The 27,529-nt window shown below is 39.4% G+C and overlaps 1 protein-coding gene across 1 annotated transcript in view; it reads left to right on the top strand.

Moving 5' to 3' along the window:
• The first annotated feature begins 366 nt into the window (after nucleotides 1–366).
• The window catches only part of bbs7 (Bardet-Biedl syndrome 7), a 48,045-nt gene continuing 20,882 nt past the window's right edge, over nucleotides 367–27,529 (top strand). Inside the window, 9 exon segments of the mRNA XM_028802012.2 lie at nucleotides 367–687; nucleotides 2,165–2,230; nucleotides 4,616–4,678; nucleotides 5,641–5,816; nucleotides 10,164–10,350; nucleotides 10,795–10,867; nucleotides 16,967–17,083; nucleotides 27,142–27,252; nucleotides 27,255–27,271. Of these exon segments, the coding sequence (XP_028657845.2) occupies nucleotides 652–687; nucleotides 2,165–2,230; nucleotides 4,616–4,678; nucleotides 5,641–5,816; nucleotides 10,164–10,350; nucleotides 10,795–10,867; nucleotides 16,967–17,083; nucleotides 27,142–27,252; nucleotides 27,255–27,271 (846 nt within the window). The 5' untranslated portion in view covers nucleotides 367–651.

Raw genomic sequence — 27,529 nt, 5'->3', positions numbered from 1 at the left:
GTAGTAATTATCTTCCCATCCAACTCCCTAACCCACTCGGGGAAGGGTCGTGGCGAGGAAGCCGACATTTATTTAAGGGTCACGGTGCCCAGCAAAATCCAGCGTATGGCACGTAGCACCCCAAAGCAAACTGCATTCAAATTGGTCAGTTTTTAATAGACCAGCTAACCTGCCTCAACCATATTACTGAATTAAGTGGGTTTGAAAACAAAAAAATAAATAAACTTGATTTACGGTACTGTGTTTCCGTTGGACAGGCCAATCCCGATGCAGATTACTAAAAACACAGCATTTACCAAAGAAACGGGAGAAAACTACAGCGTACCGGGACTTCCGGCGTCTCTCAGCCAATCCCGTCGTCGGAAACTGGAGCATTTCTCACCATGGAAACAAAGACGGATAAACTTAAAGGCTATTAATGTTGATTAAAACAATATTCTCCCTAATGTTTGTACGATCAGTGCACGGTTTAACTGCAAATGTTTTGTAAATAATGAGAGTACGTTTCGGTAGATTTGCTGTGGGTCTTTTAACGACTGTGCGTCGTAGCTAACATTTTGTTTCTTCTTGTTTAAACGTCCTGCGTTTTGCACGGTAGTGATCTCCTAGTCACGTTTGTTTTTGCATTTCGTATATAAAACAGGAAAGGAAATGGAAGTAAATCTCAACCGTGTTGATTACGTTCAGGTAGGATATCAGTTTTAACTAATCCTTAATATGTTCTTGAAATGGTATATTTCATGGAGTGCCATACACTAGTTAGGATTACTTGTTTTTAAACAGATTTAGACAAGACTGATAATGAAGGTAACAATAACGAAAATTGGCGTCATGACTAGTGTACGCAACTGCGAGCTGCAGAGCCATCATCTCCACTTTGTTTCTTTACGCCAATTCAATGCACTGCAAAAAAACGATCATTAGTATGGGGGAAGATCAGTAGTTTCTGCCATATTCTGTGCATTTTAATAATGCGAACTCAGCGATGTGCATTGGCACTTCAGAATCAGTGAAGTAGTCCTCAAGATTAGTGAAACACGTTTGAAAAACTGAATCGTGACACAAAATTTCAATGCACATTATTCCATGCACAAATTCTCGATATCTAAATAACAAATATAATTTACTTACAAAAACAAAAAAAAAAAGATTTTTGTATTAGTGGTTAAACAGCAGCCAGCAGCCAATATCTTTTTCCATAACTTAACTGAATAAGTGGAAATCGCAAAAAAGTAAGCAGTCATGGTCCATCTTGGTTTCATATAAATTCACATCACCTACCAATTACAAAAGGACAATAAGATAATAATTCAAATAATTTGGATGTGAATGTTTTTGATTTGTCTAACTTCATCTTATTTTTTTACACAATTCAACATAATGACTTCATGTAGGAAAATGTGGGCTGATCATGAACAACGTAAGTGCCTAACAGTTCATGAGATGATGGCAATAGATGATTTTTTGGATTAAAGAACTGAATCATTTTTTTGTTTAAAGGTTTTTCTATCATTAATTAGTGTACATGGATCTTGTGCAAAAATAAGTTTTTCCCATCAATTTAGTCCATGCCACCCTTTTTTTTTATTAACTCTTGATAGCATACAAATGAAATTCTGTCCGTATGCAGTTGACATGTTGCTTTCCATCCTCACTCCAAATGTGTGCATGTTCTTAGGTTTATTGGTGATATTTTCTGAAGTAACTCAATATTAGTGGTGTAGATGAGTGTATGAGAGTATGTGATGGCGGACTGGCATTCATTTTACTTCTTGCCCAGTACTGCCTGCATGTCTATTCTAAATAAATCAAGTTTCCAAATGGAGGCGAGACATATAGCCACCCTTTTTTTATTAACTCTTGATAGCATACAAATGAAATTATGTCCATATGCAGTTGGCATGCTGTTTTCCATCCTCACTCCAAACGTGTGCATGTTCTTAGGTTTATTGGTGATATTTTCTGAAGTAACTCAATATTAGTGGTGTAGATGAGTGTATGAGAGTATGTGATGGCGGACTGGCATTCATTTTATTTCTTGCCCAGTACTGCCTGCATGTCTATTCTAAATAAATGAAGTTTCCAAAGTGGAGGCGATACATATACAGTATTAATAATAAGTAAGATCTCTTACTACTTAATGCAAACTTTTTTTTGTTTTTAGGTTGGGGTGACATCCCAGAAGACAATGAGACTTCTTCCAACTTCTGGACGCAGAGCAACACAAAAGGTTTGCCCATTTAGAGCACATTCAGTTTGATACTATGAAATCATTGGTGCCAACAGTTGGGTGGGTAGCTCTCGCAGATCCATAGTCCTGGCCCAGATACTGTTTGCCTGGATTTTACATATTTTATCAGTGTCAATGTGGATTTTCTCTGTGTGTTGCACTTACTGCCATGTCTGGCTGACTGGCAACTCTGAGTATGGTGTATTTGAGTGTGGGTAATGGACCAGCACCGCTTCAAGGGTTGGTTCCTCCCTTGGGTTTCCCAGTCATCTCCAACACCCACTCACTGTGAAAAAGAAGATGAAATGAATGAACTAGGTTATCTGGAATATGAATTAACCTTGCAGATTTTACTTACAGTGTGAGGACCGTCTACTGTATCTGTTCTTTGTCAGTGTATATACTTTGAAAAATCTTTATATATAATACTCTACTGTGGCTGTCCGTTTGTCTGTCCAGGATTTTAAATCACCTGTAGCTTGCAAACCGTTTGACCTATTGACCTGAAATTTGGAATACATATACCACGTGACGTCTACTATCCGCTTTCGGGGTGATGATTGACCTCCAAGGGTATTCCTCTTTTTATTTTTATTTTATTGTAGAAATAACTCTCAGCAGCCACCAGCAGGGTGGCCATGCGGTGCATGCATATGGGCGCCGTTCGCATCTCTTTGCCGTCACTTCCCCTACCTCTTCATATCTTAAATCATTCTTGAAGCAGATTGAAGACTTAAGTGCCAGCTTTAGTGAAAAAATAAATAAAACGTACTAAGTGATCACAACACAAACACTGACTTAATCAGTTTTAACGCGAAAAGATGACATTGAAAGAAGAGAAGAAGCGGGCCGCTAGGGTGGAGAAAAGAAGATCTGCTCAGGAAGCAGCAAGCGCATCAACCTCTGAGCAAACGAATGCTAAATGTACAGAGAAAGAGGATGAAAACTATGAATGCTCAAGTCGAGTGTATAACGTGCAGTGCGCCGTTACTGGTTTAAGATAAAAATCATTTACTACTGTATACAATATTTAGCAATATTTTAGTGTAATTATACTTAAACTTTTTAAATTTCTTAATGGGAATTCAACTTTGGACCAGTATACAAATTTATTGGTGTATTTTAAATGTGAACACGGAGGGAGCTTTCTGCCTTTCACCCAGTGTTGCTGGGACAAGCCCAAGATATGTGAGAGCAAATTAATAAATCAATTGAAATCGGATGAATTATGAGCATCATTTTTATCCTAAAGCAAATGCACCTGTTTCTTCATGCTAATGATATTCATTTTCTTGTGAATGTAATATTCAATGTGAAAGTGGTAATGTAGTAACTGGTTCAGTAATATTTCTATAATTTACAAATGTATGTTAGAAATTCTAAGAATAATGTCTGAAAAGAAATATTAGCTAATACCTTAATGAACAACATGATTAAAGCTAACTATTGCTGAAAGAACCTTGTTCTAGTCACGTCTGAGGACTTGGTGAAGGTTTGATGAGGGATGCTACATTTACATTTAACGCCTTTATCCATGGTGAATTACAACATTTATGATACAATTGGTTACATTTCTTTTGGTTTTCCAATTGGAGCACAGGCAGGTCAAGTGACTTGCTTATGGTCACACAGGGTCACTAGTGGGATCTGAACCCACAATCTCAGAGTTTGAAGTCCAAAGCCTTAACCGCTACACCATACTGCCTGCTACAGCTGCAGCACGCAAAACAGGTACCTTCTTTTGTATTGCTCACCAAAGTACCCAGATCTAGTGTCAAGTCTTGGATTGGATAGCTAACCAGTGCTGACATTTGCTGTCCTTCTGTGAGACTGGGCCACATACATTACTTCATGATATAGACTGCACCCTCCTCATATGGAAATATCTGCAGTTGATATCACATCTGCTTTTTTATTCAATCTAAGGACTGTGGAATTTTGATATTTCTAAAACTCTCTACTCTTTCTTGTCAGTCATTTTTGCTGTTTTCAGTCTTAGTCTGAATGAAGGTTCGGTGTCTTACTTCCACTTAAAAATCATTGTACCGATTGCACGATATATTTCATGGAAATGAAGGATCTCTTATGACTTGCCTATAAAGATTTTTTTTTTTTTACAAAATTCTTGTTGAATTTGATGGTGTTATATTATTACATTGCATATATGACACCGCCAAGAATCTCCTGTTTTTAAGGTACTGGTGAGATGATGCTGCAAGTCATCTTTCTGGGCTGAAAACTGAGTTTGTAGTGAGAGTCTCTGTATGTTCTCCCTTTGCCATGTTCTAACAGAATTATTCCTAATTGAACTCACGACAGAATTAAAGTACTGTATAAATGTGTTCAAGTATTTTAATTAATTATACTGTATGTATTTTTACTAAGGTTGCTGTTGCAGACCATGATGGAGTTATCACATGTTTTGGCATGAAAAAGGGAGACCCCATAGTAAGTAATCATTTACAGTTCTTTTGAGTAAACCATAGTTAAAACTTACTTAATTAACAGATATTCCCTGTGAACAAATCTAGGGGTTTCTCATTCATATGTAGATATTTGAATTTTACGATGTGATTTTATTCAAATTATAGAATTTAATTAGGTTAACAGAATAAGAATTATCATATTTGGTGAATAGAGATGAAGAACGCTCACATACTCCATACCAAACGGTGCTTTCTAAAAAATGTTTAAACTTGTGAACAGCTATCAATTTTTGGGTAATATCTGGTCACTCTAGTTGCTCCCCCCATTTCGTAAAGATACCTGAGGCACCCTGGCATTTCTCATTGGGCCCTGTGATAAACCAGGGCCTTATCCAGGGTCTGCTTTGTGCCCTGTGTTACCAGAGTAGTCTCCGCCCCCTTGAGTGTAAAATTACATAAAGCACTCTTAGCTTATCAGTGGGAAGTATGGTATTTACAGAATTGATTACCATTCAGATTCATTTTATATATAAATGTCCACGCGTGGAAGTGTGTGTGTATGTCCAGCCCGGATTTGAGAGGTGGAGTCGGGGTAAGGGGTCCATCTCTGAGGAAACGGACAACTTGCTTAGCCGCTAATAACACAAGCGAGGCCAGCACATCAGCAAACGAAACCTCAGAAGAAAGACAAAGTCACTTTGCCACTAACATTGGCAAAACAGTATCCCTTTTACTTTTCATCCTGCTGCTAATGCACAAGCTAGGCCAGCACATCGGCAAATGAAATCCTCCTAGAAGGGAGATGCCCAGAGTAGTTCCTTTCAATTACCTGACATCTCTACATTTCAGTTTTTTTCCTGACAATTTGAATAGTTTGTAGGAACCCAGGCTTTTTACAGCACGGGCTTACATGGCTAGTGTATATGTGTGTGTGTGTATATGTGTATATATATTTATATATAGTCTTTTTTTCCCTCCTAACAGCCAGTATTTAAGACCCTGCCTGGACAGAAGATCTTCAGGCTTACCCTTGGAGGAGCACTTGGAACACCCCAAGAAAAGATTTTTATATCTTCTGGTTCAGAAGTTAGAGGATTTACAAAGAAAGGAAAACAGTTTCTGTCATTTGAAGCAAATCTTACAGAAAGCATAAAGGCGATGTGAGTGTTATTATTTTTCTTTGTATAGCGCTTCATTTATTTTTGCTAAATACGCATTGACTGTTCCATTGAGTCTGCATTGTTAATTCATTATGTTATATGACCTTTCCTTTGACTTTATAATTCTGTTTTTAATATATAAATGGGCTGTTTTGTTGTTAGTTTTGACTATTGTTAAGAAAACCAAAATACGCATAACCATGATTCTTTGGTGTTACATGATGGTTGCATTTCTGTCTTATTCTGCGTTGATCCCAGCTTGATTCCTATTGGGGACACTTTCAGTGTGTAGTCTGCATGTTCTCCCATTGCTTATATGGATTTTCTTAAGTGACTCTGATTCCCATACCTGGTCCAAAGGTCCTTTGTTACAATAAAGTATGGGTAAGAATGTGCCCTGCAATGTCTGTTTCTTTTCTTGCAAGCATGGTAGCCTGAAGTGGATTTGAATTTCTTTGATTTTATACTGCAGCAAGCATAGTTCAGGATTGAGGGGACCCAGTGCATATGCAAAAGATAATGGAAATGAGGCAATGTCCAACACTGGATTGGACATCACTCCATAGCAGGGCACACTCACACTTATTCACAATTGGCTAATCTATAGCCACCGGACAATCTAGCATACACATCTTTGTGGTAGGGCTTGGAGGACTGGAGTACCAATGATGAAAATCTAGGCTGACACAGAAAAAATGAACAAACTTCATACAAACAGTGTCCAAGCTGGGAAATCAAACCCAAGCCTCTGAAGCTGTGAGCCAACAGCATTGCTTTACCATACTATGATTTGCCAAAAAGCCACTTTTATTTTTTATTTTTATTTTTTTTCTCCAGCCGTCTGGAGTTTTTTTTTGTTTTTTCTGTCCACCCTGGCCATCGGACCTTACTCTTTTTTTTATGTTAACTAATATTGTCTTATTTTAATTTCTTATGTTGTTTTATATATATTGTATTACTGTATATATATTGTTTACTGTTCTTCATTATGTAAAGCACTTTGAGCTACTTTTTTGTATGAAAATGTGCTATACAAATAAATGTTATTATAATTATTATTATTACTTTAGGAAACTGATGAATGGATGTATACATTAGATAGTTAAATATGGTGAAACAGTGTTATGTCTTCCTGTTGTTAGTTATCTTAAACACCATTGGAAAAATAACGGGGAGTGATGATTTTATTAATGAGTATCAAAGTGCATGTTTTTATGGTAATACTATTAAAGCATGATTATATATGTCCACAAACCTCAAAAATAAATATATAGGTACAAAGTAAAATATGTTATGAATGTATTACAGTTGATTGTTCGCTTTTTGGTTAATTTCAGTAATCTGTTTTTAGTCTTGTGTCCCTGCCACACCCACACAAGTCGGACACAAGTGTAAAGCACAAGGGATTTTTTTTTTTTTTTTTTTTTTTAATAAATTGTGGGAAACTCTTCTCCATAAGCATTTCCACCACTGCCAACACAAGTAATGCAATATAGCACAGCAGACAGCAATACTTTGTCTTCTCTTTCTCTGTCCTTCCCTTGGTCACTGCCTCCACTCCTTCTTGCAAGCTTCATCTTCCTTCCTCCTGACACTGGCTCATCCATATGTGGCAAGCGGCTCCTTTTATCCAATCCCCAGAAGTGCTTCCGGTGATATGAAGCTGTGGCTCTGAAGCACTTCTAGGTAAGGTTGGCACCCTCCAAAGTAGGTACTCACAAATCCCACTGCTCCCTCTGGCAGCCCCCACAGGAACCAAGTGGGCCGTCCCACAGGACTACAATATCCGGTATGCCTTGTTGGCACCCATGCAGGGATCCCAGCCTGGGTTTGCTGCCATCTAACGTCCTGGGGGAGACAAAGCCCCGCATTAGAGATCTTCCCCTGTCCTTCCACGTCAAGGGTGTCCTGGCTGGGTAGGGATGCCCACCATCCTTCCCAATATATTTTTTCAGTTTATAAGTAATTAAGGGCTTTTATTTGCATGAACATATTATATTTGCAATGTTGCTTGAAACGTTGTGTTATTACCTGTACTATAAAATCCATATTTAATCAAAACTGTTTTTCACTTCTCTAAAAGTAGCTGATTCTGTCCATAAATTAAATTTTTAGGTGGATCAATGCATACAGTTCATAGTAGATATGTTTCAGAATAGTTTGACTCACAGAACTGAATGTGTAGCTTCAGCATCTCTTAAATTAATCAAAGTTGACTTTTGATGAGCCAGAACAGTGGCTGCTCTTGTGATAAATGATCCATGGAGAAGCAATATTTTAAATAAATAATTGCGAGTCCCAGTGCGTGCAGGCTCTGAATGGGTGCAGGAACACGTGTGAACATGCATGCACTACTCAGAAGTTGATTGGGGTGCTTAACTGATTGTGCGTTCATCTGCAAATGAGAGTGGGTCAGTCAAGTGCTTCATTCACACCTCGGAGCAGGTGGAGGATCGCGCCTGCACCCAGTCAGGGTTATAAAGGGAGCCTGCACGGCAGAGAGAGGGAACAATTGGATGAAAAGAAGGGGTAAATCAAATGGAATGAGCAGCATAGGTGCATGAGAGAGGAGACAGAGAGACTGGGCCCTGCGAGTGGGGTGAAGTGCATGCCGTGCCATGGGGGGTCTCCGTTGATCAGTGTAGGAGTGGAGGCAGCAAATGAACCTCCCAGGCATTCAGGTAACACTGCACTGGCACATAGGATGATGGTGGTCTGGCAGTGTGAGTCCCAGATGATGCCGGTCAAGGCAATCTGGATGGGAGTCAGTACAGGTGGTTGTTGCTGTCGGCGTCTCCGCCAGTTGGAAGACCCATTGAGTTGAGCTGAAGAGATGTGAAGGATGCACTGGGCTGCCTGAGGAGGAAGTTATTGACGGTTTACCTGGAATTGAGTGACTGTTTTATCTGTTTTTTCAGAACTGTTGTTTTTATCCTCCACATGTTACTCTGGATTTTATGGGTTATTTATTGATGCACAGCACTTTTTAGTCAATGTGTTTGTTTGTTGTTTTAAATGTAAGCACTGATGTGCTTTGCACCAACCATTTGCTGACTCTGTATGTCCTCATTCACCTGGCTCATCCTTGGGTATGCTATCAATGGTTCCGGGTGCAAGAGGCTTCTGGAAGCAATTAGGGAAGGTGGACCGTCACAGTGCTATGTAAAGATTTAAATTTTGTGCAGGTTTGTTCTTTAGTTTGCTGGTAAGTGGTGATGCATCATGCCATTCTATGCAGAGATTTCAGAAGCTCTAGGAGAAAAGATGGTTCTTAATAATTAATAATAATAATGATAAACGTTGAGGTGTTTGGGAATTAAAAAGTAATTTCAAAAGGATTTCCAGTCTGTTATTAAACACTACAATGGGTTCTTATAAACGCAAATTTAGAAGATGTCTGGACATCCCATCAAATTTACGGCATTTGATAGGCATCTCCATATTCACTGCTGACTATCAGTTGTTCAATAACATTCAAGAAGTACTGGTCCTATCCCCAAAAGCTCTGATATAATAAATAGCAACTTTTAAAGCAATACTTAGTTCTAAAAAAAGAAGACAAATTTATTATTTTACGAGGGGAGTTCAATAATTTATCTACCTCAGTAGGAAGGAAAAGAGTTTTCAAAATAGTCCCTTTATAGCTCCTTACACTACATCCACTTTTCCTGCAATGACTTTAACCCCTTTGAAAAAAATCTTCTGTTTGGCTTTCAAACCAGGATGTCACAGTTTCTTCAAAACCTGTAACAGGAAATAATCTGAGGGAGAGAGATCAAGACTGTAGGGTGGACGGTTCAGGCGCTGGAGCCTGTGATTGACGTGACACGTGAACTGCCGCATTATCGTGAAGAAGCTTACTTGATTTGCACGAGGATTCTCCTGACATCCTGTCTCTTGGAATGTTAGACTCGCACTGAGCCACAACTGTGGATGAGTAACCTTGAGACGTGTCACCAGTTGCCAGGAGTTGTTTCACCATGCTTGCTACTTTCTTTCATACTCAGGCAGTTAAATTATTGAACACCCCTCATAATACACTACTATTAAATTTTATGCCTGTAAGCAACAGATTAGATTTCATTTACAAACACCTAGAAAAGAGGTTCATAAAAACTACTTAATATATAATCTCAATGGAAGGTTTTACAAATGGTAGATTTGACTACAAATTTCCTAATATTTCACTCATATATTTCTTTTTAAATATCTTACTATAGTCATGAAAGGTATGTAAAGTTTTGTATTTGATTATATTAAAGGTATCATTAAAAAGTATATAACTTAACTAGATATCTTATGTTTGCACAGTACTTATTTATTTATTTATTTATTTATTTTTGTTAGGTTTGTTTCAGGGCCAGACCTTTTTGTTTGTGGCAGCTACATCTATAATCACTATTATGACTGCAAGGACCAGGATTACTATTTATCAGGCGATAAAATCAATGATATTGTCTGTTTGCCTGTGGATGGGGCGAAGCCTATAACTCCCATACTGGCCTGTCAAGACCGAATTCTTAGAGTTTTACAAGTAGGTCCTCTGTATTTTCTGCTTTAAACTGAGCCTGTATAACTTGCTCTTACATTTTACTTCTCATATCATTAATATAAAAATGTAGTAATGACCCTTGACAATAGGTCATACAGAGTTTATAAATCTTTATATTCTTACGTATGAACAACACTAGATTACTCCTTGATTTTTATTAGTTATTTATTTATAAACACACAGTATACGGAGAGGATTTTTTACACATTTTAAATCAGAAGCTATCACGAACTACTGATAAAGGGCCACTTTGTAGGTTTTGCTTTTTTTTTTTTTACCACTGATAGCTCACGTTGCATCAAATCAAGTAAATTAAGAAATTCAAAGTTAAAGGTAAGATTTTCATATACTGTACAGAAGTCTGTCTTCTGCACAATTATGTTTTGTCACTTTATATTGCAATAATTTGTTTCATGTTGTTTTTAGGCATCTGATTTAAAATATGAAATTGAAATTTCTGGACCTCCTACTGTACTAGAGTTGAATAATGGAAATGGAGGTAAGGTGGGAGCTGGAACAATATTTTATTTTATTTTTGTATATTTGTGATCTTTATTGATTAAAAAACCTTTAAAATCATATGTTAAAAGTTAAGTAAGTACAATTATATTCATCTGTTTAAAACTGGATATTGCAAAAATAATTTGTCAGAAAGTGTCAGCTTCTATATAAGCTTAATAAGGGATGGAAATCTATTGTGATAACACATCCTGCACAGAAAGAGCCTGACAAGTAACAATTCTAAGCTCAGTTTTTGGCTCAAACTTATCCATGCAGTAGACAGAATCATAATATTTTATCCATCTGCTAAGTCAGGGTAATTTGGGTGGGAGCATATCCAGCATCACCAGTTTAAGGAGAGCACACCCTCACTCACACAGTGCCAATATAAATTGAGCAGTTAATTACTCTATAGACACATTTTTAACAAAGCACTTACTTCTTTCTGTAAATGCAGAAAGGGCAACATTAGCAGAAAATGTAGTTTAGGTTTGCGGTCGTTTCTACTTATTAGGGCAGTTTGTATTTTAAATATGCTCTTATTCCAGAGAAAAACAGGATATGTGACATATTATCTTTATAAAGTTTCCTTGTGAGATCTTATCTGTACTTGCACAATCCTTGGCATAACACAAAGAACATTTGTAAATGATTAGTTTCTAAAACGTCTCTTACAGTTGCTACCGTGTTTCCCCAAAAATAAGACCTACTCCGAAAATAAGCCCTAGCATGATTTTCAGGCTGCTCTGTAATATAAGCCCTACCCCAAAAATAAGCCCTAGTCAAGATCATCAGCTGAAAAGTAAGGCACCTAAGGCCAGGTTTATACTTCACGCGATGTGACGCGTGTGCCCGAAACATCCATTAAATTCTGAGGACACCTTGCCACAATATCTCTGAAAAGGATGTTTAATGATTACATCCATCTATTCGGGGATGTGCCCATTCCAGCAAGCATCGGCACAAGACAGAAACAAAATCCCTGGATGAGGCATCAGCTCATCGCAAGGTGAACACAAGAACACACACATACACTGGCGTCATTGTAGCTTCACCAAATCCCCAAACCTTCATGTCTTTGGATGGAAAACTGAGCACATTGTGGAAACCCACCAGGAAAACATGCAAACTCCAGGCAGGGATCACAAGGGACGTGACTCCCTGCGAGACAGCAGTGCTACCACTCTGCCACCGTGCCACCCCATATGTGCAACTATTAACAGTATTCATTATTTAAACAAAGTTAACGATTTATCTGTAAAATGTAACATACATATTTTAATGCATTTCATCCTGAAAGTGATATCAAGTATAAATCTTAAGAATTCTAAATGTGCAGAGAGCTGGAATATTATAAATTTAATGTGTTCTGTGTGGCGATATTGCTTGCCACTGCTGTCAGGTCAGGAGGAAGCCCCAGAAGCACGTAGCGATTTAACTTTAACAACTGGGTCGGTTTTAAGATGACATTTACGATGGTCTGCTCTAATGATAAAGTAAAATACGAGGTTAAAGTGGACATTTCGAGTTAAAAGCCGAAATTTCCACCTTAATCACAAAATAGACATTTTCATTATGTCCTTATTTTCTTTCTCTGTGCCTCAAATATGCCACCGTACATTCTGAAGGTATTGTAAAGGTGCAAAAAAAAAAAAAAACAGACGGCACAGAAGATGGTATGTGAAACTTTTAAAATATATTGTGTTATTACTTTGGGGAATATGCGACGCTTGAATATCAAAGCACCATGAATATATTTGTATGTCAGCATTTTGCTTCACCACATCGAACCATTCATCAAACATCAAAGCACGCACCTCGATCCTGTAGGATCTTAAAAGCGGCTGATGTAGCAAGAAATTCAGGCTGGAATTCAGGGTTTGAACGTGGAAAGTTATGACGATATTCCAGAAGAAGATGACATGACTGTATTTGGATAAATGTATATTGTTGTACATGAATAAATATAAGATATCCCCTGAAAATAAGCCCTAGTGCATCTTTTGGAGGAAAAATTAATATAAGACCTGGTCTTATTTTCGGAGAAACACGGTAATAACAGTTAACATTTTTCTTCTGAATGTGCTAAATGAGACATAGTGCCTTGTACAATAGTGATAATTGGTAAAAGGATGAGTATACTTTAACTTCCACAGTGGATTGTGGTATTAAGGGATGATAATAAAATCGGCACCTCACTCTCTTTCTTGATAGCTTATTAACAAAGTTGCCTATATTTGAAAGTATTGTTATGGAAAGTCCTGCATCGCTCAGAAAATTTGCAGCCTATTCTCACTGCAAAGAATGTTGTTAAACAGAACTTGAAAATTCTCTTTCCTTGTTAAAAGCTCATAGTGTCCTAATGTAGGTTTATTCATAATATAGAGTTATTACATATTTCATTCATCTGTGCTCAATAAATTACACCATACCAAATATATACAAAAACATTTGTCACTTATTGATACATTTTATGGTAAAATATAGAACAACATTTGCATACATACTTAATGCTTAAAGTTAATGCCAGATATTGTTCAGATGCATGATTTATAATGTATGCAAGCAGTTATATTAAGTAAGAAATATGGTTGTTTAAGCTAGTGCACATACCTTTGCCATGAATTTTGATTTTATAAAATACTGTTGTCAGTGTTATAATAAATCATGCAGTTGAACCTGAAACTTGAACAACCTGTAAGAAGTGTTTGGATGAGAGACTGGGACCGCATAGCTTGATGACAGACAAGCTTGATGGACTGAATGGTCTCCACTTGTTTATTATATGTAAATCAAGTGCACAGGAGTTTATGTCATGAAAGCGGACATAAAGTGCCATAAGAAATGCATTTGTGCCAGTCTGATTTTCTGCAAATTTGGTAGAATATCCCAACAGACTCGAGGCTGTAATCAAAGCAAAATGTGGTTCCACAAAGTACTAACACAAGAGGGGAATAATGAATAAGGAATATGGGTCTTTTGTGCCTTGCAAACCAGAGACGCATGTCTGTCTAATGTCTTGGGTTTTATATACCACAACAGAAAGGAAAAAAGAAGAAAAAAAAAAAGAGCTGAGATTGTGGTTGAACTCAGTGTACCTATAAAGTATGTATACAGCTCTGGCTGTGTCAGGTAGCACATTATTGGCTGTTAGGAAAAGGGGCAAGCTTACAATACAGTGATCCCACGCTATATCGCGGTTCAGCAATCATGCCCCCGCTACATCTCGGATTTATCATTATTATTATTACTAGGGGGCTCTGCCCCCTGCTCGCTTCGCTCGCCCACCCCCGGGTTTGGTTTACCGGATAAACAATTTAAAGAGATTGTTATTTTCATGGGAATGGTTACATATGCATTATTTTAATTTTTACTTTAAAACTTTTGTAAAAACAATATTTGTCCTTTATTTCCAGACCCAGGCGTGGTTAAATCTCTTTCTCACGGGACTTATAACGCTGCTCGCGTTGTGAAGGGGGGGTCTGAATGCACGCTGAAGAGATGCGATCGGTTCAGCTGCTGTCTTGCTGCTGCTGCTGGCCAGCTGTGTGTTGTGCTTGTCATGCTTTGCGTCAGTCACTTAAAAGCCTGTTCAGCAGCTGTCCTTTTGCCACTTCGCATCTCTGCTGCTAGCGTTCAAAGGAGGAGGAGGAGGTGGAGGAGGGGGGGAGGTGTGAGGGATGAACGCTCATTAAGGAGAAGTGCTTGGATCATCTGCTGGCAAGCTGCGTGTTCTGCTTGTTGTTGTTTTAAGAGCTGGGAGCACCTGAAGTTTGTCTGCCAAAAGCATTCCAACAACTGCTAGGTTAAATGTCAGTGAACTTGTTTTAAATTGTTTGTAAGTAGGGCAAAAGTCACTGTCTCACGGGTTTTGCTTCCTAAGGTTGTAATGTCTAATCTTGCGTGTCGTCAAAGTGTCTCTCCGAGATGATCTGGTCTCAATCGCTTCGCTCAACCCCCCCGGAGGCGCGCTACACTCCTGCCACTTCGCGTCTCTCCCGCTCACGTTGTGAAGGGGGGGAGCTGAACGCACGCTAAGCAGAAGTGGATGGATCAGCTACTGGCTTTGTGCTGCTTCTGCCAAGATGCCTGTTCTGCTTTTTGCCCTGTGCGTCGATAATTTAAAAGCCTGTACATCAGCTGTCCTTCTGTCTCACTGCCTTGTCTTGCGTGACATTAAAATGTCTCTCGCAGGATGTCAGATTGTCTTCTGAGAAGATCATACCTCGTCTCCCTGATCTCCCTGCCAAGATTATTTTTTGTAATAGAGAGATGTTATTCATATCCTTAGCCCGACATCCACATATCATATGTGTTTACAAAGTGTGTTTTAATAAGTTTACATGTGTTTAAAGCATGTGGGAGGGGTATTTTAAGGCTTAAACTATAAAAAAAAATGTTTATTTATATGGTCTTTCTACATCGCGGATTTTCACCTATCGCTGATGGGTCTGGAGCGTAACGTCCGCGATAGGCGGGGGATCACTGTACTTTTGAAATTTGACAGTGTGCAGGAAAGTCGTGTCATTTTTCATACTCTGATATTTCTAGTTGTGTAATCTGAAATTCACAGGCAGTGAGATCATTCCATCTGATTATAACACAAGTAATGTGCCATTGGTCTGAGACAAGAAGGCCTAAAATACTTATGGGTATTTTTACACCCAGAGTGTTTAAACAGCTGACCTTATTTATTTCTTTAAATAGGATGGATTCACTTGAGTTCTATAATATGTTTACACCAAAACACTGCGTTTTTAATAACATTAGTCAGTATCTGTTTTTGTTATAGGTTGTTTGCAGTATACAGTTAAAATCCATGACAGGATCTGACCAACTTAACTGAACAGAAAACTGGGTAGGGCACATTCTTTTTCTTAATGATGTTTAAATGTGTTTTTAATTCCGGCTAAAATGCATAAATAACACAAACAATAAGGTAATGGTTAAACACATCACATATTAAAGGGACCGGGCCCAACCCATGACTTTGATTCTATACAAGAATCATTTACATCATTTCCCTTGCTTAACACCACCAGCTTATTTGCAGTAAATCCTGACATTTTTTTCTCTCCCCAGTTTTTCTGCACATGGAGAGCTATTGTTGAAGGTCATCGGTTTTCTGCAGTGTTCCCTGTTTCCAAACCCTAACAGAATCACGTAACTAGTGTCAGAACTATGGCTTATTGCAAAAGCACTTGGGACCTCCTGTTGAACAACGGATTCATTGCACGGTGACATACAAGATAATTTTTAATGGTTAGACACTCACGATCACGTTACCAGATTCTTATAATAATGGAATATTATCTGTCGGAAAAACACGCTTGTAATCAAATTTCTCTTAAGTCAGTTTCTAGAGTACAACCTTATCCAAAAAACCATCCACCAAAGTTTTGAGTTAGCAAGCCACCACAGCCTGACCTAACCAAGAAATTTAAGACCTGAACCATATGTAGAAGGGATACCAGTCAATCGCAGGCCACATATAAATGTTATCAAACACACACGATGTGGGAGCAAATGGGAGTCTACTCAGAAGAACCTTACATGTAGGGGAGAAAATGCAGACTTCTCAAAGAAGACACCTCAGTCCAGGATCAGTTAGCTTCTACCCACTATGATGGACATAGTCATTATTTGTTTTTCCAGTTCTGTTTGGCATTAGTTGTTCTGCATGGATGATTGCCTTCATTATTAAATACTGATGGAATGTTTATGGGAGTTTTTTTTTTATTACATTCATTATAAAAGCCATGTCATTATATGGTAAATCATTATACAGACAAAAAAATACAGTATTTTTTTATTTACAGTAATATATCAGATTTATAGCAAATTATACATTAGGCTTGCCTTTACAAGGGAGCTTTCTTTCCTCAAGTGAAAATAAACCTTGTAAATGCCCTCCTATGTGAACTGATGAAATTGATTGTTGTGAGTTTTTTTTTGCATAGTGGTCTGAAGATTTTGACCTTACAAGAATGTGTAGAAAGTATTTTTCTCCACATTTTAGCTTCTTTAAGACCTGAAGATACTGCTCATAAATAAAATAAACATTAATTAAATGATTATTAAATATTTTTTTGTTTAGGCGATAGTGGTGAAGAGATCTTGTATGGTACATCTGATGGAAAGCTGGGTCTTGTTCATATTACTGACAGTGAGCCTGTACCTAAATGGGAAGTAGCCAATGAAAAGAAGAGAGGAGGTATGCACTTTTGTTTTTTTTTTTTCCTCTTTAGTTAATGTTAATATAGAACTCTCTTACTTTTCTTAAATATGACTGTACTAAATGTTGGTTCAGGAGACTGTTTCTGTTAAAATGACTTTCTACATTACTGGTCATATTTTTTGTTACTGTGCCATTTTATATTAAGTCAATTTTTTATATCTGTTGCTCTAACTAGTTAACTATGTTACTGGTTTGCATACTTATTTTCAAAGCTACTGTACAGAGAACATCTTCACTCCCTTCTCTTTATTTAATGCCAAAATATGTTGAGTACTGATCCCTAGTGTATTTTCCTTGTTTCTGAGATGTTTTTGCCATTTCTGTGTGTAGACGAAAAAGGCACACTGAAAACAGGCAGATAATATTTTCTCAATTCTCTTTTATTTATTTCATTCGGAGTCACAGTAAGTAGAGATTCAAAAGAGCATAACTTATTGCCGCAAAGCTCAATTGAACCCTGATCAAAAGCCAGGAGGGTTTTTTTATACTTCAGCATCTCATGATTAATAAGACAGACAGAACATCCTTATCAAAACAGTAAAGTTAAACAATATGTCTGTTGAGCTAAGCATTATCTGTGTTTTCAAAGCTAAGCACAGGAGAGACGCCTTTGCATAAACTACATGTACTTTCTGCAGCCTTGTGACCTTGTCTCTGAAACATTCACTCTGAGAAAGGGAAAACAAGAAACAGCTTAGATTTTATTCATGTGGATACTATTTCTCCTGAAACCTGGAATAACATATTTTTGTTAGTTCATAAGCCAAAGTGTCTCTCACTGGCAAGTTACAAAATAGTTATTATAAAAATTCGAATTTACTAAACACACAAAATACATGGTGCTGAGGAGAACATTCTTCTTCTACATTCCCCCCTTTTTGAACCAACAAAAATATGGGTGACATAGGAGTAACGCGGGAAAGAGTAGGAGAAGGGAAAGGAGTGGAAGAAAAGGAGGAAGAAATTGGAAGCATGCATTCTTCATGTAACATATAAGCCTTGGCCACGGAGGCAGTGTAATACTGGGACACAATATGTCTAGTTAAACCTGGCAAAGCACGGGTGATTGAGCCATCGGGAGCCGTATTATTAGGGATGTAAGTGCAGCACGCATCACCAAACATAGCACATACACCCCCCTTTTCGGCAAGAAGCATGAAGGGGAACTATAATTACTAGAGAAGCAGGTATAATTGCCTTCATGAGACTGGAACATCGGGGGAGTCATATGAGGAGTGGGGGGGGGGGGGGAAGAGGAGAGAAAGTGTAATGCAGTTAGAGTCTTTTGGTGTGGATGGAGAGGTAAAAGGGCAAGGAGACAAGGAAGACCAACAGGGTCAGAAATATTAGAAAGAGGGAAAGGGACGGTAGCCAAATGTGGCCTGGCCGTAGCACAGGCGTAGCAATCAGATTGATTTACTTGCTTAGCCGAATATAATACCCACTGCAACCAACGGTTCTGATCGCCATAGCCAGTTTCAATTGAAAAAGTGGATGAAAGGGTGGAAATATTCATAATCTTAACAGGAGAAAAGTCTGAACCAGAAGTTGGGAAGACGGGTGTGTGTGCAGGAGAATGAGAGGTGTTAGTAACAGGATTGTCAATCTTAATTTGAAATGTCCCTAAAGGGTCTGTTCCAGATACATATGCCCCTAATATATAGGTTCCTGAGTCATGTAAAGAGGAGTTCTTCAAAGTGATGATCAAGGGGTTACAATGGTTGTCAACACATTCATGAGAAGCATGTCCTTTTATGATAGAAAATCGATTTTTCAAACCGTATTTTTGGGCCTCAAAAGGTTGAGAACCCCAGTCCTCAGTTCCAGTGTTAGCAAAAACCTATTTGCCAGGTGTCGCAGTTACTTCCCCAATAATACTTCGAAACAGTCATACACAAGTATTTGTCAGACCAGGTCCACTGGGCTTGTCGACCAGTCCCACTGGGCTTGTCGACCAGTCCCACAGTTGATAATAGAGCAGAAATCAACCTGCACTGATGTGGTGATTCCTAACGGGAAAGTCAAGGTGACCAGGGCACTAGACAAGGGAAAAGAAAAGCATAGTAGCACAGCAATCAAGGGTGCCATCTCTTGCAATGTGAGGTGTGAATCCAGGCAGGCAATCCTTCCATTTTCACTGCATGTGGTGTGGACAGAAGAACTTGGAACGGTCCTCTCCACCTCGGCTGATGCCAATGTTTCCTCCGAGTGTCACGGACGAGGATCCAAGTGCCTAAGGGAATCGGCGTGTCTTTAGATGGAAGACTAGTCCTCCAGGCCTGGTTAACCTGCTCGTGGACTTCTTTCAGAGAAGCTCAGAGACCTGTAAGACAAGAGAGAAGATCATTGTCCACAGTATGCAGGTTAACATTTCCCATAACCATGCCCACAGGCATGGGTCGTCCGGTCAGAATTTCAAACGGCGACAGTCCTAATTGCCGGTGTGTTCTTCCCCTCAATCCCATAAAGGCCAGAGGCAAAACGCCCGGCCAGGATAAATTTGTCTGCTCACAGATTTTTGCTAATGTAGATTTTAGGGTGCCATTATCAGTTTGCAATTTCTGTGGTATGCCCCATCTAGGAATAATTTCTTTGATTAAAGCTTTGGCTACAGTTTTAGCATCAGCGTGTTTAGAAGGAAAAAGTTCTACCCATCGGGAGAACACATCAACAATTACTAGACAATAACGGTAACCTTTAGACAGAGTTAGTTCAATGAAATCCATTTGGAGGTGTTCAAACGGACCCATTGGATTAGGTGTAACGGCGGGACTTACCTGGACTTACCTGGGTGCCCTTTTCCTACATTAGACTTTTGACATAATGCACAGCGTGTGCAGAACTGCTCTGCATTCCTCCTTTGGGAGGAAAGGTTTGTTAGTTTGCCTATGGGTCCAGACTCCATAAGAGAGGGACCATTCTTTGGACCATTTTCTTTTTTCTCTGTCCGCGGCTGCACTCTGTAAAGAAACAAGTTGATTATCAGGGTCCTGGTTATTTCTCTGTTGGAATAAAGAGATTGGTGTGTTATTTTATGCAGCCTGTTTAGCAAAGTGATCAGCTAATTCGTTTCCTTTGCTGACAGGATCTTGTTTTCCTATGTGAGCTTGACATTTAACGATCGCTAACTTTGATGGTTTAGTTATAGCTTCTAAGAGGGTTTCAATCAGCTTTTGATTTTGGATCGGTTTGCCAGCGCTGGTCTTAACCTGTACTAAAATAGAATGAACGGCGTGAGGTACCTTTACTGTTAGGGGGCTCATGAACACTTTGTTTGTCTGTATGTGGTTGCGTTAAAACTGCATTCATTAATCCCCCCTTTTTCGTCCACGAACAGAGTGAATGGACGAGAAAATAGTCAGTGAGAGGAGTGCATTTTTTTTTTTTTTTTTTAAATCACATAGAGCCTTGTCAGCCTGCTATACCACTGCATGCAGCCAGATGGCAGTGTTCGCTAGATTTTGTAAAGGCTGTGCTCCTCCTGAAAAACTTACAAGCAAACAACTTCTCAGGCCGCAAGCTGGTACTACTTTTAAATTAGGAATTCATCCTACCGTGGTGCCATACATGCTAGCCTCCAGATCATGGAAAAGTCCGAGGCGGAACCGGGTCAGCGACAACAAGGAAACACTAATTTCCGTGGCGACCCAAGTGCCAGCAGCAAACAAAGACAATCCATTTCAGGAAACACACAGCACAACTCCACAACAAGAAAACATTCCCATCAAAAGCTATGCAGCCACAGAGAAATATGCTGACTTAACCTGTTGTTTTGTGACCGGTCTTGGAAGGTTTTGAATGATGGTTAAACGGCCACTAGAGAGAGCTCTTGTATCGCAAGAAATGTCATGACCTAAATATTTAACGATAGCTTGAAGTAACTGCAGTTTTTTTCTTTTTTCTCTTTTCGACACTTTTTTTATGGCCATTTTCACCTAAAAAGAATAGCAATTTTCTGAGTGTCATGTGCACTTGTTGTTTATTTATTTTTCCTATCTACATACTGTATCAATTTACTATCTTTATCCAGCCAAAAGCCTTCTAAATTTGAGCAAGAGCTTGGCCATAAACACAAGGGTCTTCAGTATATCCCTGAGGCATGACGGTCCAGGTCTATCAGCGGTTTTGAAAGGTAAAAGCAAACCAGAATTGAGAATCAGGGTGCACGGGAATGGAAAAGAAAGCGTTAGCAAGGTCAATAACAGAGAAGTACCGGGTGGACGGGGGTATCGTGGAAAGAATAGTGAAGGATTAGGAACAATAGGTGTTCTAGGAAAAACCGCAGAGTTAACTTGTCGTAGGTCTGGAACAAAACGCCAGGACCTGTCAGCCTTTTTTACAGGTAAAATGGGGGAGTTGACTGGAGAGTCTGTAATTGGAATAATCGCTCCTCGCCTTACGAGATCAGAATGTACGGTGGCGATGCCAGCCTCTGCCTCTGGAGACAGAGGATCCTGGACACGGTACGGGCGGAAGGAAGATTTTGAGAAAATCACCAGTGGCTCACAGTGTGTTATCCTTCCATAATCATTTTTCCCTTGGGACCACAGTACTAAGGAAAAATGGGGAACCGAATCTCCTAAATAGAAAACGCTTTGTGAATATGTGAGGTGCACTGAAGCAACAGCTTTAGTAGACAACAAAAATACATTGAATGTGCAAAGTTTCAGGGCATGTGCTGGAGGAAAGAAAAGATTCTAACCAAGGTGGGTCCACTGCAGTAGGGAAAGTACTGGGCAGTACAAGGCAGGGTGTCCGGGACTTGTAAGTGAGGAAAATAGGCATGAGGGGGAAAGAATGAAGGGCTTCAAGAGGAAGGTGTGCAGGGAGATGTTCAGGGTACAGGCTGCAAAAGAGGGCTTGGGGTGTGAAGTTTTGGCACAGGAGCTTAGGAATGGAGCAGCAAAAATCCTTTTTCAGTTACAGAAATTGAGACTGACAATTAAGTCATACGATCCCATCCCAGCAGTTTCACAGGGCACAAAAGATTTAACAGAAAGCAACGAATCAATAATGAAACGGTTAGTGCTGAGCTGTAATTGCAGAGGTTTTAGACCAGCAAAATATGAGGCTGTCCCGAGGCAGTAAGCACTTTTACTGTATCTGTCGAAGCAGGAACCTCCTTCAGCGCGTGGCTCCTATGTCCATTTCAATAAAAGATTAGTTTCAGCATGACGAGTAAGGAAAGGAAACTGGAAAAAGTGGCTGGGGTCCCTGATAATTCTTAGGACCAAGGAATGTCATTAGGCTCAGGGAGAGGGGGTGACGGAGGCGCTTGTGTGGGCAGTTGCGTCTGAAATGTCCAAGTTCACCGTAGCCGTAACAGGCATATGACGCTGGCGTCTGCTCCGAAGGGTTAGGCATCTGAACAAAAGGATTATTAGGGTTTGATAAATGGAACCCGTGTCCTTTTCCGTGCCCTCGCCCTCGACCTCCAAAGAATTTTCCGCATCCTCTCCCCCTAGCCAGGTCAGTTCTTCCAGTATAGTAATTTATTTGTGCAGCCAAAAGTTTGGTCTGTGTCTCTGACTCTTTTAATTTAGTCTGTCTGTAAGCATGCTCTGCATGATGCTTGTCTTCCTCGAACGTTGCGGTCTTCCAGCCTTTTTGCAGGACGTGCAGACTTTGCTTTGAATGGCACTTCTCAGTCTCGAGATGAAAGGAGGCACTGCAGCACGAGTTCTATCGTTTGTATTGTCTAGCCCAGAGTGATTAGCCATCAGATCTTGCAATCGGTGAGCCGGCTGAAATTAGTGACCAGTTTGTGCCCTTTTTTATATTTTTTCTGCCAGGGCTCCTTTCAAAGGCTCTCACTGGGCGAGGAAAGGACCTTCATTCCAACGCCAAGGGACACCGTTATGATCACCGTGATTTACAGTTGCCCATGTGGTGTTCAGCTGTCGACGGAGCACCTGTGTCCACTCTGCAGCATTTGTTTTATACATGTTATCCAGCTGCTGTAACGGCTCCACAAATTGCAGTCCACCGACTGCTCGTGCGCTGGGAGACAGATGAGTCTCTTAATTTCTGCCATTGCAACCCAGTAGCACCTTGTGAATGATCTGAATTATCTTCCTCAGGGTCAATATGTGAGGACGAGTCATAAAGATATTGTTCATCGTAAAAACCTGCTCCAGACGGTTCGTCTGGTAACAGGGGTGCAGTTGGAGGAGAGGGTGCAGGAGGTGGAAGCGGAGGAGTTTTGGTAAGGAGGGGGTGGACAGATTACGGGGTATAGGGGGTCTTTCTTTTCGGTCTGCTTTCTTTTACTTTCAGGCTTGGGCGCTGTCTCTTATCTTCATTTTCTGCAACGCTAGCAATAATTCTTCCTTGTCTTTTTTGTGTTTTGACTTCAGCAGCCAGCAGGTTGTTACGCCTCTGCTTATTCCACTTCTTACATGCCTTTTAAAATCCAACCCAGTCTGCTTCTCTATTAACTGTTTAGGGGACCCGCCTTTCAATCCCGACGGTGTACTAGGAGCCTGGTGATTCTCTGAAAAATAATCCTTCTAACATTAGGTTTTGAGGACCCTGGGGGACCTGTTTGACTGGCTTGCTATTTATTTCCCATAGTAAGTGGCAGGCCTTCAACAGAGAGCAACTCAATCCCCAATTATTTCTCGTCCCACTTGTTGTCCCCGGAAATCAACCAGTCGACAAGTGGAAAACACGACCTTCCCTCTTCCAAATTTCACACGTACTCTAACTGCCCCTTTCACCCCTATTCCTCTTATTATTTAGGAACGTGCCACTCGGTCCTTTCTACTCGAAATCCTAAGGGGTGACTTACTAACATTCACACTGTGCCGTCACTTTCTATGAATCCCTAAAACCCTTCTATGTCGATACGGTATGATTCTCTATTCTTTCCGCATGCTTTTTTCCTTTTCCTTTTCCCCGTATACGTCTATTTCTCCCAGCACACCAGTCAAACCAACGGGAATCCCCCGAATCTACTCACCGCGACTCCTTCTGCCTGCCTGGAAAAATCCCATCCAGTTGCTTTTCGTTTCGGTCAGGAGGAGGTCAGCGACTCCCCATGTAGGAAAACGCCCAAGGTAGGCCAGTCCTAACTTTTACCGGAGCTGGTCCTCGATCCGCGGAAATCGGTCCACTTGGACGAACCCGCCCAGGGAGTCGTCTGCCCGTCTCCTGCCCCACGTTTGGGCGCCAAAAACTGTGGACGAAAAAGGCACACTGAAAACAGGCAGATAATATTTTCTCAATTCTCTTTATTTATTTCATTCGGAGTCACAGTATGTAGAGATTCAAAAGAGCATAACTTATTGCCGCAAAGCTCAATTGAACCCTGATCAAAAGCCAGGAGGGGTTTTTTATACTTCAGCATCTCATGGTTAATAAGACAGAAAGAACATCCTTATCAAAACAGTAAAGTTAAACAATATGTCTGTTGAGCTAAGCATTATCTGTGTTTTCAAAGCTAAGCACAGGAGAGATGCCTTTGCATAAACTACATGTACTTTCTGCAGCCTTGTGACCTTGTCCCTGAAACATCACTCTGAGAAAGGGAAAACAAGAAACAGCTTAGATTTTATTCATGTGGACACTATTTCTCCTGAACCCTGGAATAACATATTTTTGTTAGTTCATAAGCCAAAGCGTCTCTCACTGGCAAGTTACAAAATAGTTATTATAAAAATTCTAATTTACTAAACACACAAAATACATGGTGCTGAGGAGAACATTCTTCTTCTACATGTGTTAAACTAATTTCTGTGCAAAATATGCATAAATATTAAATGAATCTACAACACTCATTTAAAAATTGCTTTTGGAATTAAAACAATGAAAAGGGTATTAGTAATGCAGTTTTAAAGGCTTTGTATAAACTAGGGACACTGTATATTTGCTCAATTTAACACTTTTCATAGGAAGTATATTTTTGAGTTTCTTTTAAATTATGCCAATTCACAGAATGGCAAAAATTGACTGTAATTGTTATATTGATAGGTAGACAGCAGTGATATACAAACACCATAGTAAACAATTACTATGGCTATTCATATTATAAAAGAAGTTTATCTTGAAAATGTCACATAAATAAACATATCACAAAGATAATTTAAGTCTAGAACGGTATTTGCTATCCAGTAAACCTAGAGAGTGAATATGTGTTTATGTGTGATATATGCTGCGTGAAACTGGTCTTTTAGTAGCTGCTATTTAAATCAAATGTCCATTAATTATTCCAAGTCATATGCTGTAGTAATAATAACAATTTATATTGTGTACATTTTTACTGAGGTAAAAGGACATAACATAATTATTACATATTTACTTTAGTATTACTTGTAATTGCTATATTCAACGAAATGTATGTACAGTCCAAAGACATGCAGGTTAGGTGCATTGGCGATCCTAAATTGTCACTAGTGTGTGCTTTGTGTGTGTGCGCTTGCCCTGCGGTGGGCTGGCACCCTGCCCAGGGTTTGTTTCCTGCCTTGCGCCCTGTGTTGGCTGGGATTGGCTCCAGCAGACCCCCGTGACCCTGTAGTTAGGATATAGCAGGTTGGATAATGGATGGATAAATGGTGCTAATCTAGGCCTAGAACTCTTTTTAGAACTGTTAATAAACTCCTCTAACCCCCTCCTCTAGCATGCCCCAATACAACTGAACAGTGTCAGGCTTTCTTACATTTCTTTAATACCAAAATTGATCAAATCTATCACAGTTTCCCCTCCACACCACAGTCACTCACTCACTCATTCTGATCTGCCATCTCCATCATCAAGACTCACTTGTTTCTTGCCTGTTGACTCTCTTGCCATCTCTGAACTTATTAATAAGTCTAATGCCTCCTCCTGTTTCCTGCCTTGCGCCCTGTGTTGGCTGGGATTGGCTCCAGCGGACCCCCCGTGACCCTATAGTTAGGATATAGCGGGTTGGATGATGGATGGATGAAGAAGGAGCAAACCTTCCTTGTAATATTTAAAAAGTACTTTTACAAATACACTTTGTTGCATTTCCACTCTATTGCATTTCCATGATAATAGTCTATTGTGTTATCTAAATCCATTAAGTAGTTCTCTCAGACAGACATACAGACAGACATGAGATCACCCCCTCTGATTATAACACATATAATGTGCCATTGGCCTGAGACAAGAAGGCCTAAAATACTTCTGGGTGTTTTTACATCCTGAGTATTCAAACAGCTGACCTTATTTATTTCTTTAAATATGATGAATTCACTAGAGTTCTGTAATATTTTTACACCAAAACAGTGCGTTTTAAACAACCTTAGTTAGTATCTGTATTAGTTATAGGTTGTTTGCAGTATATAGTTATAATTTATGACAGGTTCTGTGGAGTCCATCTGAGTACTGTACAGTGAACTCATTGCCAAGTTCAAAATAACAGTTTGAGATGATTTGAGCTTTGTGCCATGGTGCATTATCCTGCTGGAAGTAGCCATCAGAAGGATGGGTACACTGCAGTCAAAAAGGGATGGACATGGTCAGCAACAATATTCAGAAAGGCTGTGGCATTTAAACGAGGCTCACTTAGTAATAAGGGGCCAGAAGTGCCAAGAAAATACTCCACACCATTACTCAACCATTACGAGCCTGAACCATTGAAACAAGGCAGGATGGATCCATGCTTTCATGTTGTTGATACCAAATTCTGACCCTGCCATCTGAATGTCACATCAGAAATTGAGACCAGGCAACATTTTTCTGATCTTCTGTTATCTAAGTTTGGTGAGCCTGTGCGAATTGTAGCCTCATTTGCCTGTTCTTAGCTGACAGGAGTGGCACATTTTCTTTAAACCCTAGAGATAGTTATGTGTGAAAATCCCAATAGACCAGCCTGTCTGGCACCAACTACCATGCACCATGCCACATTCAAGTCACTTAAATCATCTTTCTTCAGCAGGTTGTTTTGACATTGCTGCTGCCATGTCATTGGCTGATTAGATACTTCTGTTAACAAGCATTTGAAGAGGTGTGCTTAAAAAAGTGGCCAGTGAGTACATAAAAACATGACCCTACTTCCTGTTATTCCTTTTCAGGTATTCTGTGTATTGACTGTTTTGATATCATTGGGGATGGTGTTAAGGATGTGCTGGTAGGTCGAGATGATGGAAAAGTGGAAATCTATGGATTTGACAGTTCATTAGAGCCATACTTCGCTTTGAACATGTAAGTTGTATTCTAAAAAACTGAACAATGCATTTAGCTGGTCTTAAAACAAATAACAGAATTCTGCAGTTTACATTTTTATTCTGATTTGTGAGCATATCCCTTACTGTCAACAGAGTATGATTTATAATGGAAAGCAAACTAAGCAAGAAATTTGGCTGGCTTTGCACTTTTAACTTTGAGCTGTATTTTATTATCTTGTGTGTTTTTTATGTTTGGCTTCTTTTTATCATTAATTTTTCAAAATGGGTTGACTAA

Source organism: Erpetoichthys calabaricus, chromosome 5 (genome assembly GCF_900747795.2).
Source record: "Erpetoichthys calabaricus chromosome 5, fErpCal1.3, whole genome shotgun sequence".
NCBI lineage: Eukaryota > Metazoa > Chordata > Cladistia > Polypteriformes > Polypteridae > Erpetoichthys > Erpetoichthys calabaricus.
Note: the sequence above shows the minus strand (reverse complement) of the source record. Positions and strands in the feature narration are given on the sequence as shown.